Source organism: Chelonoidis abingdonii, chromosome 19, assembly GCF_003597395.2.
Source record: "Chelonoidis abingdonii isolate Lonesome George chromosome 19, CheloAbing_2.0, whole genome shotgun sequence".
Taxonomy (NCBI): Eukaryota; Metazoa; Chordata; order Testudines; family Testudinidae; genus Chelonoidis; species Chelonoidis abingdonii.
The window spans coordinates 35,082,907-35,100,045 of record NC_133787.1 but is presented as its reverse complement, the minus strand read 5'-3'; the positions used below and the strand labels follow the sequence as shown (position 1 = coordinate 35,100,045).

Sequence of the window (17,139 nt, the reverse complement as noted above, 5' to 3'; positions counted from 1 at the left end):
AATCAATTTCAGCTTTTATATGAAAACTGAATATATGATTTGATAGTTCAATTGTTTGCCAAAGACACTGTAACAAAAGGAGATTTTTGTATTGATTTTCAGCTTGCTTGAATCTTGGTTAACAATATATCTAATCACCCTTTGTTTTTGAAGCTGATACTTAAAAGCACAACCAAAAATGTCTTTACAGCTAAATAAGTTATTGTTTGGCATGTTACAGACCTTCAGAAAACTCTAAATAGCAAGTCTTCAAATAAACCACAATTCAAGTCACTATGTTAAACTCTCAGAATTATCAGTTAAATATTAACATAGAAGTTTAATACTTGCACTGCAAGCTTGTATTAAAAACTGCTCCTCTGATTCAGGCACAGGCCTGAAGCACCAACAAAAGGTCAATCCATCTTTATATTGGCTATGTATATTCCTTAGAGTGAAAGGACTCTACCACAAACATTGGCATCTTTATTTCAGGTTACTATTGCCTTCTTGGCTTATATTTAAGGACAAAACCTTCAACACACGTGAAGGTTGATATTTTCAAAGAAAAAGAGATTCTCCACTGTTGAGAGTTGTGCTATTTTTGAGACACCTTCCCATTCCCCACAACCAGATTACTTAATGTAATAATCCACTGCAAAATACAGTAAACAAAGTACAGTACACAAACAAACCAGTTAAAATCAACAAACAGAAAATGAGATTAATCTACAAATAAAGATAATTTCCAAAATGCAATTTCCAGTGGTAAATTTTTTATAGAAACATGATTAGAAATACAAGTATAGCATTTTTTTCAAAAGTGCATAAATACTGCATTTGATAGCAACAATACAGCTGGATTTTAGGTTTGCATAACATTTAATGTGCAAAGCATTTTCTTTTGTAGAAACTACAGCAAAAGTTAGTCACAAGGAAAAAAATGCAGCACTTTAAACAAAATACAGGGATTATTTCAAACACAAGTTATTGGAAGGATTTGAACAATACTATGATATAGAAAATTTTTATAAAATTTCTTTGGAAAAATTTGTGGTGTTCATAATTTCCTTGCTATTGTAGTAGCAGTAATAGTGTTTACTGACACTAAGTGGGTGTAGCTAGTGCATAAAAAACAGCTTTTAAATTTCTTCAAAGCAAAGCTCTTCCTATGCGTAAGCACACACCTGATTTTTTTTTTTTTTAACACAGAGCATCTGAGAGAAAAGTCAGTGCATCTTGCGGGCAACATTTTTGCCAGGCCTCTGACTTATGTGTATGCCAAATCTGTATGAAAAAATATTTGAAATCTGAATGACAAATATTTGAAGTTTGAACAAGTTATAAATGTAAAAAAACTCTGTTAATGCACAAAATCAGAAGCCCAATGAAAACATAAACCTGTAGGTCCACATTTAAGTGTTTATAACCATCTACTTTTTTCTTCATAAAAAATTATTTACAGAAATGATGCCAAAGTAGGAATGCAACAAATCAATTAAACAAATGTAGACGAGAGGCTAAAAATCTCTAAGCAAAACAATACCAATTCAACCATGTTTTCTTAGCTCTCTTTTCCATTTGATTTTTCTATTTCGATGCTTTTATTTGGTGGACTATTACCAACAATTTTGCCTTTAGATCCTCCCTATTTCCACCCTCAGCCTTAGCGGAGGAAGCTTTCCAACATCTCAAGACGGGATACTGTTTCTGCGGTCTACTGCATGACCTAGTTTGTAGGCTGAATGAGATGGGTGAGCTGAAAGTAGACAACAGATGTAGAAATGGACCCTGTGGTTCTGCTGCTCGATGCAAATTTATTCTCTTTTTCAGTAATCCCTCTAATTTATTTTCTGTGGATTTCAACAGGGGACATAGTGTCCCTCCAGATATCCTTAATTTCATTTTAATTAATTTATGAAATAATCATACCTAGGTCAAACTGCCCTGGTCACGACAAATACACATTTCATATATATTCATATATATACATACATATATATATATATATATATATATATATAGGGGTATTTGACAAAGGATATGTGCACATGCTGTCGACAGGGAAATTTTCCAGTAAGTACAGACATCTGTCTGCCAATTCTATGGAAAATATCTTTTTATTTGCCAGCTGTCTGACTCAAATCTCTGAAGAATAATTTCAGTGTTTTGCACATGGAAAGAACCAACCAGCCTTATTCATACTTCTAGACTGCATACCTGGCAACACAAGAAGTGCAAAACTAGCAATTAAATGCCTGCCTTCTATTTTAAAAATAATTCTTCATACTCTAACATTTGTTGTTTTGGAATATGTTTCTTTTAAGTATTTACTCTGCCTTTATAGTCTAAACTATTTATTTTTAAATAATGTTTTTTAAATGATTTTTTTCATATCCCCTTTTTCCCTCCCTGGAATCCTATCTGGGCCTCTGCTCCACATCACTGCAAGCTGATGCAGGAATTAATAACTGAATTCAAAAAAAGATCTCTTTGGGTGTGACTTTTTTTTTTTTTTTATAAAAGCATAGCATAAGGTTATGACAACGTTAGAGAGCTAACAGTTGTGCAGCTGTAGCGCTTCTAGTGCAGACACTAAGCTGACGGGAGAAAGCTCTCCTATTGGCTTCGTTACTCTAGGCCCCATGAGCAGCAGTAACTATGTCAGCAAGAGAAACTCTCCCACATAGCACTATCCACATCAGCGCTTACGTTGTTGTAATTTACATCGCTCAGGAGGTAGTTTATTCACACCCCGAGCAACGTAAATTATGCTGACAAACTATAGCGTAGAAATAGCCTTAGTCTTTCTTGCTTCTGGAAAGCAGTATTGTGTAAAGAACTGACAGTCAGTGTTCCCTCTAATTTTTCCTGTGCATGTGTGGAATGAATTTTGTTACGTGCACCAATATGGAGGTGATGTGACACATATCACCTCCATACTCGTGTACGTAACACAGTTGAAGTGGTGAGGGTGAGGCCGAAGCGTTTGGAGTATGGGAGGGGGCTCAGGGCTGGGGCATCTCTCCCTCTGCCGCAGCAGGTCTGGGGCAGGACTGGGGTCGGGGGAGGGGTGCCCCTCCACCCCAGCTGCAGCAGGTCCAGGGCTGGGCTGGGGGAGGGGCGCCTCTCTCCCCGGCTGCAGCAAGTCCTGTCTGACAGTCATGTCTTTTGAGTTCTACTCCCATTTTTATCCACTCACTGGCTTTGTGAACTACACAAGACACTCACTATATCTCACTTAATCCACACATGAAAAGGGCTAGCACTTCATAAGACAGTACTAAACCTGAACTATTTAATTATTGTAAAGTCCTTTAGATCCTTGCATGAAAGCAACTATACATATGCAAAGTATATGTATTTCTTCAACTTATTATTCATAAACAATTGTTGTAGATCTCTGTTCTTCAAGCCAACCTTTGCTCTGTAAAACATATAACAAGATGCACCTTATGTGACACAGATCACAAACTGATTTTTGGGAACTAACCTACACAATGCCATTAAATCTTTTGAACTCTCTCTTCTGGAAGACTGTTTCATGATTAGGATGTTAAGCTTCCCTGGCCTTTGTGGACTAATCACATTTCCTTTTTTAAACCATCAAAAACTGGTCATGGAATAATGGAGGTCTCTGGTGGCTGTGTATCTTCTCAGTTGCAAAGTAATGGAAAAATTTATGGGTGAAGGCAATGCAGCTCATGCCACCACACAGCTGAAAAGTAGCATCATTTATTGTATTAAAAATAGTCTAGTAAAAGGTACCATACCTTATGTGACCACCAAAAATATCAGTAATAGAAGTCTGAACAAAGTCAGCCTGTCGAGTAACTGATGATTTGTTGCGGGGCCCGACTTGTTCCCATTCATCCTCACTACCTTCTCCTTGTTCATCCTGATCCTCCTCTTCATTTACAGATTGTGTCTCGGGACCATTGGAAACACAGATTTCTTAAGAAAAGTGTATAGATATTGATTTAAACAAACAAAATAATCCCCAACTTTTCCTTAAAAGGGGGAGAGAGCTGGTAAACAACAGGATTATCTTTAGTGATTAGTAATAGGTCCCTGATATGTCTGGCGTTGTAATGAAAGGTATAGTTTTAAAAACAAACTATCAAAAGTTTTGATTCAGAACTTATGAGGTGGTTTCAAGTTTCTTATCCTCTTTATAGGAATAAAGATCAGAAGATTAGGAGGCTTTCATATTTTACTTAAAAAAATTGTGAAAAGTCAAGTTTGAGACAATATTCTGCACTATTCCTTGAGCATTTTGCAACTGGGAATACTCAAATGTTTAACAGAGTGCAGTTTATCTACTAACATAACCACACTTGAAAAAACAAGTAAGTTCAATATAGCTATAGACAATTAACCTTTGGGGCCGTACTTTAGAAAGTAAAGGGCTGTTTTTGAAAAATTAAAACCTTGGCTTATCCAAGACACCGTTGTTGCCTGGGTATTTTCCAGTGCACATAAGGTTTAGCAAATATTTGTAGGGATGCCAAACAAAGAAAGTTATGTACTTAATGTAGCTAGAGAATATGAAATGATAGTGCTACATCACAGAGAATTTACCCAGTTAAATAGATTGGACACCAAACCTTAAAAAAACCAAAATTCATAATGACAAGACTGTACTACTGCAGTAGTTGTGTTTTATTTTTAAATTGGACAACCATCAAACATAAAAATAAAACAGTTGCTGTAAGATAAAGCTCAATTTTTAAGTTCACTCTAAATCCTGTCAGTTCTTCCAGGGTAAGATGTGGAGTTTTCAGTTTGTATTTTTTTCACTTCAGCAACAAAGCATTAGTAAAATCAGTTACTATGTTCCATTATAAATGGGTACAAAATTATTAAAAATTCTGTGTCTAGGAAGCTTATTGTGCAGAAAACAACAACAGCTTAACCAACAGTTTATCAGAGGTCACCGACATAAGCTACACCAGAGGTGGGCAACCTGCAGCCTCTCAGGGTAAGCCACCGGTGGGCCACCAGACCGTTTGTTTACATTTGCATGGCTGCTTGCAGCTCCCAGTGACCGCAGTTCACCGTTCTTGGCCAATGGGAGCTGTGGGAGCAGCAGGTTGCCCACCACTGCACTACACTGTTACTCTACCTGGTTGATGGATAGTGTAAGAAATTTAAAAACCATAATTCAGATACTGGGCATAGTTGGAAACCATGGCTATGCTTGGTAGACAAAATCTGTTTTAAAGTAAATCATCCTGAGTTCTGATCACGCTCACTTGAGTTAGGTACCCTAATAATACAGAAGTCAGTAGCTAAGGAACGGAGTTCATACCTTGAACAAGAAGCTACTTTATCATCATCAGATCAAGTCCAATATGCCTATATGGCCAACCTAACCGGGGAAGCACCTCATTGGTTTAGTAGCTTTCATTATAACACTTTACATCTCCTCCCACACTCCCCAAAAAAATCCTCTCCAGGATTAAATTTGGCATGTATTATCCCATTCTATCTCACAATGAAAGACCATTCAAAATAAAAGCTATAGATTTCTGTCTTTTGTGTAAGCTCCCTCTGGCACTATGCCATAAGTGGCATCTTCTCCATACGTTCAAACCACTTTCCTAGACTTAATTCATTCCCCCTCCTTTCACCCTTCCAAAAAGAAAAACCATTACAGTTAAGTATTTGAAAATGAATTCAGCTTGCTACAAACAAACTTACTTTCATTGTGTGGGGAAAGAAGTTTCTTTAGGGTCAGCATTTCCTCATGTAGCCCATTTAGGATAAATCCCAGGTATTCTTCAGCATCTTCTTGTCTGCCCTGAATACAAGATTAATTTTTTTAATTATTATACCGCAGTATGGTGTCTACAATTTTAAGTAGTTTCAAGACATTGTCCCCTTAATTTTCAGATACTTTAATGAAACTGCAAGGTATTTTGTATCAGATAGCACTATCAGTTATGGCAAAACTCGGAGCCTAGGAGGGAAAAACTAACTTTAACTGTGAAATATAGTTTTTTTTGTGAAACAAACACAGGACTAATTTTATGGCTTTTATTTTGTTAAGAAAAATAATATTAAGAATACTGACTGTTTTGAAATGCAATTTAGTTTATGTACACTGTTAGATACACGCACTTTAAAGATTTTTAAAAAAGCACCTTTTCTGACAGGCTTGACTTGATAACCGTGAGCAGTCTATAGATGTATGTTGGTTCAAAGGCAGCTCCAGGCCGGATGTCTCTCGCAATTTTATCACCTAAAGCTGCAAGGCAAACAGAAGTGACATGATATCAAAATAAGCAATATTGAGAAAGCATGAAGTGGAAAGTTAGACTCACTGCTTCACCAAGTAGTTACATGACCAAGCAGCTGAAATAAACCATACTCAAATGACATGTTATGAGCTGTTTGACCAAAGGAAGACTGCCTGTATTAAGATTTAATTTTTTATGATTTCCAGAGAAATTATTAAAGTGTATTAATGACTAAAGTTCAGTATAAAAAAAACATTTCAAGAACTTATATTTCCCCCCTTTATAAGAACATTCACCACTCTAGCGCACACACATTCATTTTACTCCACAAAACCTGCCCAAACAAAAAGAACATCTTCATCGTCTAACTTATCAAGTGGCGTGTGGTGGTTTATTTTTTTTTAAACAGACGTGTTTTAGCACAGCATTGTATTAGCTACTATCAGCATTAACACAAAATGTCACCTGCAATCTCTCACTATTTCAACCAGTTCGGGAATTTTATCTAGCAGCGTTAAGAACTGAACAACACATACCTTTTTTCTGTTTTACACTTGTTACACAGGCTTCACAGATCTTAAGTGGCTTTTGGAATCCAGAATTGATTTTTAAATGGTTTTTGACCAACTAAGATTCTCTACGATATGGCCTTTTTTTTCTGCACCTTTCCTCAAGAATCGCGTGTCTCCTTGAATCAGTAGATGGTCCAGAAAAACTAACACCAAGTCAGTATTTTAAAAGACGTTAATCTCTTACACTTTACCAAATGGAGCTGACCAGAACATATGAGAAAATGAACAAATTTACAATTCTGGAATTTTTTTTTCTGTGTCTACTTTGTACTCAGAGAAAAACTATTCTTAAGTCACTCGGCTTATGTTCCTCTTACTAACAGGTCACTTGTTACATTATATATCAGCTAGGGAAAACCCCCTTTATTTATCTAGCGTGTGCATAGTCGTGTAGCCAAGCAATGGCATCTTCAGTGGCATGATGCAGTTCTTCTAGGCCACCGCTGAACCTAGTCGGCAGGCATTCATCGACAATGTGCATCATCGTCTATATTGCACCGCAGCTGCACAAAAGGCTGTTACAAAAGCCCCAGCGATACTGGTTGGCTGCACAAAGACTTTGCCTGATCCACAATGTGTTCAACAGGGATCACTGGCGACGAGGCAGGTCAAAACCAGGCGGGCAAATTGTGGGGTCAGGAAAAACCCATGTTCAAACTAATGAAGGTATCTGGCCTCAGAAAACTATGCTGACAGATTACCATGTGTAGTTAAAATGACCCCAAAAATTAATCACATAAGACAGACAGATGTGTTTTACAGAGGCAAAAACTAAAAGACAAACCAAAGAAATGTCTCACCTGTTTGGAAGTCATTGGAACTAATGACTCATTTTATGGTATCTTTTGTACTATGACACACTACCATTAATTATCTAATCCAGAATAGCGTAACAAATGCACATAAATTTCTCAAGTAAAACTAGGTTTTTTTTTGTAAATGCACAATACCATGGATTAGTTTGAGATAAAGTGAAACCCATGAGACAGCTTAATTACATAGATAAATGCTTTTTCTTCCCTTATGTATGTGATGGACCCTTTTCAGGTACGGCACAAGTCAAATTTGGAAAATTATGTACATTGCATTAGTGCTTACGAACTCCAATCCCATTACATCAGGTGCTACCCAAAACACACAATAAAGAAAGGATCCTGCCCTCAAAGAGCTTATACCATTTGATGTTAGCAATCTATTCTGAAGACTCTTTTTCCCCTCACTCACCTTGTTTTGCTTTAGGAGGTACTGGCATATTAGTGAACTCGTTCATTAGACGAACACTGAAATAGAAAGGAAACAACAACTGGGCATCACTACCATGTTAACTAAATATTATTTGTCTATACAGGATAGATTTCCATGTAAATCAGTCAAAATATTAGATCCAAGTGGGTGCTGGCAGGCCAAAATCAAGCTAAGATCATACTATAATAAAGTGAGTAATATTAGGTTCAACTATGTGAAAATTAACATGGTCACTGGTCGTCTGATAAGGTAAAAATGGCTAATTTAGGTCTTGGGGCTTTATTACAATCTACTGTTGCAGATTCAGTACACTTCGATACATCTACAGTGATGTTCCTGAACAACATTTAAAGAAATAGTCTCCTCCCTTCACTAACCGAAGCTAAACTACAAAAGCGAAGTGTCATTAAACAAATCGAAACCCATAGCCTACTGAATGTAATTACATATCAATTTTTATCAGCTGCAGTACTACAATGGTTTGTTAGATCTCTGTGTTCAACGACTTAAAATGATGACAGTAAATATTAAGATTTTCCAACAAATTACTTACAAACTGTCTATCATTGGTGTTGAGGTGCATGGCCGCTGTGATTTTGAATACACTGGAATTGACTTCATTAGGTGATACATTGGAGGGCAAGCAACCAAAGCCTGCAGTGTCTGTCCATTGCATTAAGGAGCTATTCAGAAAATATAGTCTAGATATACATTAAATATCCAAACATCCTTTATGTGCATACAAAAGACCAATGCAATAATCACAATTAAATTAATGAAAGGATTTTCCTCATCTTGTAAAAAGATAACGCTCCTGCTTTCAATTACAAGAGTCACTTGAAAATAAACCTACAATATAGCATGATACAGTTGTACTCTAGTCACATATTTTAACTAGGCCTGTCAGCCAGTTTAAAAAACGTATTGCGATTAATCACGCTGTTAACAGAATACTATTTATATAAATATTTTTGGATGTTTTCCACATTTTCAAATATATTGACTTCAATTACAACACAGAAGTATACAGTGCTCACTTTATATTTTTATTATAAATATCTGCACTGTAAAATATTTTTCAATTCACTTAAGTAATGTAGTGCAATCTATCACGAAAGTTTAGCTTACAAATGTTGAATTAGGTACAAAAAAATTGCATTCAAAAATAAAACAATGCAAAACTTTAGAGTCTACAAGTCCACTCAGTTCTACTACTTCATCCAATCACTCAGACAAACAAGTTTGTTTATATTTACGGGAGATAATGCTGTCCACGTCTCATTTACGTCACCTGAAAGAGAGAACAGGTATTCGTATGGCCCTGTTGTAGCCAGCGTTGCAAGATATTTACATGCCAGATGCACTAAAGACTTGTATGTCCCTTCATGATTCAACCACCATTCCAGAGGACATGCGTCCATGCTGATGGTGGGTTCTGCTCAATAACAATCCAAAGCAGTGCAGACCAACACATGTTCATTTTCATCATCTGAGTCAGATGTCACCAGCAGAAGGTTGATTTTCTTTTTTGGTGGTTTGGGTTCTGTAGTTTCTGCACTGGAGTGTTGATCTTTTAAGACTTCTGAAAGCATGGTCCATATCCTGCTCCAATCAGCTTTTGGAAGGCACTTCAGGTTCTTCAATTTTTGGTTGAGTGCTGTAGCTATCTTTAGAAATCTTACATTGGTACCTTCTTTGCATTTTGTCAAATCTGCAGTGAAAGTGTTCTTAAAACGAACAATAACGTGAAATATATAGCAGAATTTGGGTAACACACACAGCAGGAGATATTCAATTCTCTCCCAAGGAGTTCAGTCACAAATTTAATTAACACATTTTTTTTTAATCAGCACGGAAGCATCTCCTCTGGAATGGCAGCCCAAGCATGAAGGGGCATAGGAATGTTTAGCAGATCTGGCATGTAAATACCTTGCAATGCCAGCTACGAAAGTGCAATGTGAACGTCTGTTCTCACTTTCAGGTGACATGGTAAATAAGAAGCAGGCAGCAATATCTCCTGTATATATAAACAAACTTATTTCTCTTAGTGATTGGCTAAACAAGAAGTAGGACTGAGTGGACTTTTAGGCTCTAAAGTTTTATATTGTTTTGTTTTTGAGTGCAGTTATGTAACAAAAAAAATCTACATTTGTAGGTTGTGCTTTCATGATAAAGAGACTGCACTATGGTACTTGTATACGGTGAACTGAAAAATACTACTTCATTTATCATTTTTACAGTGCAAATATTTGTAATAAAAAATAAAGTGAGCACTGTACACTTTGTACTCTGTGTTGTAATTGAAATCAATATATTTGAAAACACAGAAAAACATCCAAAATATTTAATAAATTTCAATTGGTATTCTATTATTTAACAGTGCAATTAAAACTGATTAATCGCGATTAATTTTTTTGAGTTAATCACATGAGTTAACTGCGATTAATTGAAAGCTCTAATTTTTAATGTTTACATTTCAAATAAAAGTAAATGTGCTGTATAGTTTAGGAAAAGGACAGAATGTCTGCAAAACTTCCCTCTCACTATTCCCAAAAATTTAGAACTAGAGGTGATAATCTGAAAGATCTTATCTGAAAAACTATTGCAGAGAGGAGCCACAAAACAAAGCAAGACGGCATTTGTGTCTTGTTTGTTAGGTCTCACTGAAGGTTGCTCCTCACCCTCAAAAAATCCCAAATAAATGAACAAAAAAATCCCATGTCAACAATAAAACCAAATATTCAAATCTGAATATACCTATTTAATCCTGTCTTAGGACAGATAGCTTCTCAATAATGAATGAACGGAATGATGCAGACATATCTATGAGGGTCTAATATAGAAGACTAGTACGTCTTGTATTTCTCTTTTTTTTTAGTTCACCTGAAGATTACTTACCCTGTGCAGTAAATGAGGTCTTTGAGATGGTCCCCTTGTGGGTGCTCCATTTCAGGTGTTGGTGCATCCCTACACCTTTGATTGGAGAATTTCAGGAGTAGTTGTCTGGGACGTGCATGCGCTCTCCCCGTCTCATGCCTTTGTCGGAGCCTATCTAGTACCGTGCAACCAGACCCCACCTCAGTTCCCTTTTCACCCGAGTCCATAGAATGAGCTCTGAAGTAGAGGGGAGAAGGGTGTGTAGTGAAGCACTTATAGGACATTATCATCTCAAAGATCTTTCTATTTCAATTTTGGAACAATTAAAGGTTCCACCATTTCCAAGCAGAAGCTGTCCAAGTGGATTTCTGAATGCACTCACCTATGCTACCAACAGCATGACATACAACCCCCAATGAAGAGCCGAATCCACTTTGCTAGGCCATTATCAAACTCAGTAGCTTTTCTCAATAGCGTACCCATCATGATCATATATAAAGCGACCACCTGGGCATCCATGAACACCTTTACAAAATACTATGCGATAGATCAGAGCTCAAGATTGGATGCACTGGTAGGACTTAAGAGTATTATCAATTGCTCATGAAACTCCAAACCCCTTCCGTCCACCGAGGGGCACTGCTCGCCAGTCACCTGAAGTGGTGCACCCACAGGAACGCTCCTCGAAGAAAAGAAGGTTACTCACCCTGTGCAGTAACTGAGGTTTTGGTGACTTTCTGAAGGTCTTGGTTCTCTAGGTGGAACATTAAGGCATTCAGGGTGTGACATTCAGGGTGTGTAATATTGAGTCCGGTTTACTCCCATGAAGTTTGGGGAAGAATGAGGGAAGATGCACTGGAGGACTCAGGCAGAAAGAGGGCGGCATTTTAGGTAAAAAATTAGGATGAGGTCTTAGGGTGACCTTATCTTTGAAGAAGACAGTATAAGATGAGTGTCCCATGAGGACTCCTAACTCTCCCACTGGTTAGGCAGATGTAATAGTCAAGGAGGCATTGGTTGTGAGGATCAATGAAGGTGGAGTCTGTATGAAAAGGTCTCCCACGCACACACTGTTGGATTGCGTCCACCAGTGTAGTGAGTCCTTAACTCTGAATGGCATTATGAGGTGTCTGTTTAGGCTGTGTCTGTGTGGTATGTAGACGGTTCTCAGCCAGCCCAGAAGGCAGTGCATGTGAAGATGCATGTCATACCACAAATGTGGTTGCCACCATATGGCCTAGTCGTCGGAGGCAAGTCTGTGCCGATATCTGTAGTGAGAAATCTCGTAGTGAACTTCTGCCTCTAGAGTGTCAAGATGCACCCTGATGAAGTCCAGTTTCTGCACGGGTGTTAGTACTGATTTTTGTATGCTGATCTACAGTCCCAGCTGTGAGAAGAGCGTCACTGTCATCTGCGTAGTGTCTATGGCATTTGCTTGGGTGGGTGCCTTTAACAGACAATCGTCCAGATAGGGAAAAATTGTCACTCCCTGTCTATGGAGTTTGTGGAGGTGTGCCACCACTTTGGGGAAAAAACAAGGTACTGTCAAAAGGCCAACGGCAGGACTTTGTACTGATAATGTTCTGTGCCCAGAGTACACTTGAGGAACCTCCTGTGCACGAGATATATGGTTACATGAAAATAGGAATCTTGGAGGTCAAGGGCTGAAAACCAGTCCCCCCATTCCAGTGTTGGTATTATTGTTGCTAATGTGACCATCCTGAACCACTGGACCTTTACAAATTTGTTGTGTTTTCTGAGGTCTAAACTAGGCCTCCATGTTCCGTTCTCTTTCTGGGCTAAGAAATAGTGAGACTAAAAGCCCTTCCCCTTCTTTGTTGTGATAGTATGTGTTCCACAGTGCCCAGATGTAGGAGGTGGTTTACTTCTTGCCATAGGGGTTCATGAGAGGGGTCACTGAAGAAGGATTAGGATGGAAGATGGGTGGAGGAGATAGAGGTATTGTATACCTTGAATGGATTATCGCCAGAATCCATTTGTCCATGGTGATGGATTGCCATGCTGGGTAGAAAGGGGTCAACCGGTATCCAAAACGGGACGGTTAATGATGGCGTCAACACTGAAGAATGGGGGAGGTCTTTTGGACCCTCGACCAAACCCTCAAAATTGTTGTTTTGCAGAGGGTGGGTGGGATGTCGGTGATTGGGCTAGAGGTTGGCAACGCTTTGGAGGCTTCTGTCTTTCCCATTGCCTGTCATAGTGCCTCTGTAGTGAGGCACATGGGCCAGAACTTGCGCGCTGTGTGGAGCAGTATTTACCCTGTTTTCTTTTTGACGTAGGGATGTATATACTCTGGGAGTGGAGCATCACCCTTGAGTCTTTCAGGGTATGAAATGATTCATCAGTTTTTGCCACTAACAGCTTCTGGCCATCGAATGCGACGTCCTTGAGAGTGAATTGTACCTCCCTTGGGAAGCCAGACCGATAGAGCCATGAAATCTGGCACATAACTATGGCAGTGTCCGTGGAGCGTGCTGCTGTACTGGCTGCATCTAGAGGTGGTTCTGGATAGCAGTTGGCCCTCTGAAATTATAGACTTAAATTGATCTCCTTTGTTCTTCAGTATGATGCAAACAAATTCAGAAAGTTTGAAATAATTTGTGTGATTGTATTTCGCTATTAGGGCAGCATAACTTGCAATCCGGAACTGATGAGTGCCATATGAATAAGCCCTGCAGCCAAAAAGATGCAAACATTTCCATTCTTTGTTATAAGGAGCTGGATCTGAGTACTGAATTCAGTGCAGGGTGAGAAAGTCCAGTCCAGTCGGGGGAATGTAGTACTTCTTATCTGGTCACTTGCAGGTGGGCGGCATCATAGTCAGGATTTGCCATATGTTTTTGGGTGGCTGCATGAGTCATTTATGAGAAGAAGAATAATTATAGATGAGGAAGCTATATGGAGAATATCCAATCGTTTGTATTAGCGATTCTTTTAGAGTTCTTGAAAGACTTTAAAATTGTCCGCAAATGTTGGTGGCAGTGGCATTATGGCCTCATCCAGGGACAGGGAAGAAATGTTGGAGATGTATCCTGATCCCAGGCCTCCTCCTGTTCAACACTCTCCTCACGGGGTTCTGAAAGTGGAGCAACTGAGTATGGTGGGGGAGTATGGGGTACTCTCTCCCATATGCAACCCAGGATTCCCAGGAGGGCCACTGAGTGGGAATGGCGTAAGTGGTGGTATCCGTGGGGAGGCTGTACTTGAGTGTCAGCCCTGTGATGGATTTTAAGATGTACAGGTGGACCCAGAGCTGCAGTAGATTGAATGGGAGAGGAATGCTGAGATGAGAAGGCACTCTCCTCTTCAGTATCTTCTTCCTCACTAGAGAATGGAGGGGCCAGAGGTGAAGTGGATTATAAACGGGAAAAAAGGGATAAGTAAACCTAAGTAGGGTACTACGCTAAACTATTCTAAATTCTAAGTATAGCTATCAGTCTTAACACTGCTCTGTCTCAGGCCAAGGACAGTGGAGAAAGAATTGAGGGGGGTCGGGTCCCGTGGCACTAGATAGGCGCCAATAACAGCACAAGATGGGGAGAGTGCATGCGCAACCCAGACGAGCACTGCTGCTGAAATTCTCTGTTCGAAGGTGCGAGGACATGTCAACACCTGCAGCGGAGCACCCACAGGGACATTCCTCAAAGAAGAACCCACTATTTCTTTTGGTATACAACCGTAAGGACTTTGACAACATACAACAGTCATAGTTGAAGTGTACAATTTTTTTTAATTGTATGCAATACTGGTAATTCAGACAGTTAATGCAGCTAATTAGAACCACTGTCAATCTAATGCTGCAGGTCTATTGTGTATTCTAGATAACACTGACAATTACCATACTACACATATTCATGAATTTGAATTAGATTTCATTTCCCCAAGGTAAGGATACAGCGTTGATATAGCACCAGTTTCCTTTATTGATCAGCCCTCGTGGTTGCAAAGATACTGGTTTATGTATTAATTTTACATTCTCCAGTAATTCTGTAGAATTAAAAATAGTAAGTTTAGCATCAAGGAAATGTACAAGGTAACAAGCAAACACCAAGTTAATTCAGCTATACAATGCAAATCGCTCCTGTAAATTCCTATCAACAACATATTTTTCTGCCTCTAAGCTTGTTTTTGGCTAAATTTGAAGTATTGTTGCCCCTTTTTGACCCACACAGCTAGTCAAAGTTTAGGGCCTTATGGATGTTCCAGTTGGATGTCGAAATTGATGGAGTCTGGTATTTTCTCAGATGCAACCTTGTTTATTTGCAAGTAATGTACATGTCCTGTTTCTTTGAATGCAGAACGAATCAAGAACAAAAGAAGCAGTTTCTTAGCTTATAGCTGCAAGCCTCTTTAGCCAACAGACCCAAAAGCACTCTCTCAAGGTTTTTCAACAATCACACTGTGCTTCACTAGCTACTGCTTCGCTTTCTTGCCTCTGCCTTCCCTCATACACACACCAATACAAAAAAAAAAAAAAAAAAAAAAAAGCAGCCCTCCATCCAAATTCCAGAGCAAGTTCACAACCCCCTTATCTCTTAGATTTAGTTAATCAGAAGCCACCATTCTAGAAGTTATATTAATTAAAGGGTGCAGTCACACCCAACCTCAAAGATGCAGTCTGCATTACTCCTCAGCATAATAGTATACTATCAGATACATCCTTTTCAGTGAAAAATTATCTCCAGTTTGGGTGAGGATTAATATCAAATCTTTAATAAGGCTTTTCCTACTCCTATGATCTTATAAAACCATGACAAGACTTCGGTGTGCATATATTTTGTTAAAAAAATATATAAATCTCCGTTAGCTGTAATCCCCTGCAACCAAATTTACTGGATATTTAGCCAATTTTATTGAACATTTAGCAAAACTTCTCCCTTGGTTTGAATGGAACTGAAATTTACAATTGTTTCAGTTTAGAAGTTTCAATGTACACAATTTTGTACCCAAAATATCTTTGTGTACCAGCATGGACTGATATTAACATAATGAATGTTAGTTACTGGCTGTTTCAGAGCAACAAAGGAAGCACAACACATTGATTTACATAAATACCCATCTGTGTCTCTTGTCCCCTATGTTTTAAAAATGGGGCCAAGATCTTCAAAAGTGCTCACCATCCATCATTAGGGACACCTTTCCAAAACTGCTCAGCTTCCATTTAGGCTTCAAAATAATGCAATCACATTTGCAAAAGTGAGAAAAACAGAGGATAAGCATTTTTGTAAATATAGCCATTTATTCCAGTACCTACACAGGAACCATTAGATACGGGGCTCTTTTCAAAATCTGATGAGATGTTTAGAACCTGCACAGCACCCCACAACAAATTTACAAGATAGATGAAATGTGGAGCTTAAGCAAATAGTGTACTTTTACAACAAGAATGGATTATTACTACTTTTATTACAGAAGCATCTGGGTCCTAAGAAGATTGGGGCCACATTGTGCTAGGCTGTGTATAAACAAAAGAGACTGACTTGAAATGCTGCAGCTGCGACACTGTAAAAGTTCAGTGTAGATGCTACCTATGCCAATGGAGGGGTTCTCCCATTAGCACAGGTAATCTACCTCCACAAGAGGCAGTAGTTAGATCAACAGATGAATTTTTCCATCAACCTAATGCTGTCTACATCAGGAACAATTACATCACTATGAGATGTGGATTATTCACATCCCTGAGTGACATAGCTGAGTCGACCTAACTTTTTAATGCAGATCAGACCTAACATGTTCACAGCAAGCATATCTAAATAGACGAAAGAGACAAAGGGTGGGAGGGGAAATGAAAGCACAAAGAGCTGAAGTGACCTGCCCCCCCCCAAAAAAACACACAACAGGTAAGTGGCAGAACCACAAATAAAATCCAGGTCCTTTTACCCCAAATCCAGTGCCTCATTGGTAATACTATTCTTTACTATTTTAATGTAGTAATTTCACCATCAAGTTAGTTCATATCATAACACATACTGGAAACTACCAAACAGTTGAAAGATTTAACAATCCAATTAACAATTATCTTAAGCGGCAGCGGGAAACAAAAAGGTCCCTGTGATGAACTGGGAATGTTCCTAATGTTTGCTCTGAATACTGTGTTGGTGCCTCAGTGTCCCCTAGGCAGTTCTTAAGTATCTGGCAGAGCAAAGGGCCAGTGCACCTAATGCCTGGCACTCTGTATCCTAGCAACTGATGGCCTGGGCCCC

The 17,139-nt window shown here is 38.7% G+C and overlaps 1 protein-coding gene across 4 annotated transcripts in view; it reads right to left on the bottom strand.

Moving 5' to 3' along the window:
- USP10 (ubiquitin specific peptidase 10) overlaps window positions 1-17,139 on the bottom strand; it is an 81,841-nt gene that overhangs the window by 11,061 nt on the left and 53,641 nt on the right. For all 4 annotated transcript variants that reach the window (XM_075073760.1, XM_075073761.1, XM_075073762.1 and 1 more), the window contains 6 exons: window positions 14,832-14,923; window positions 8,592-8,701; window positions 8,018-8,073; window positions 6,126-6,229; window positions 5,683-5,782; window positions 3,753-3,933 (listed from right to left, as the gene is read on the bottom strand). In XM_075073760.1, coding sequence (XP_074929861.1) covers window positions 3,753-3,933; window positions 5,683-5,782; window positions 6,126-6,229; window positions 8,018-8,073; window positions 8,592-8,701; window positions 14,832-14,923 — 643 coding nt within the window. The remainder of the gene's footprint in view (window positions 1-3,752; window positions 3,934-5,682; window positions 5,783-6,125; window positions 6,230-8,017; window positions 8,074-8,591; window positions 8,702-14,831; window positions 14,924-17,139) is intronic.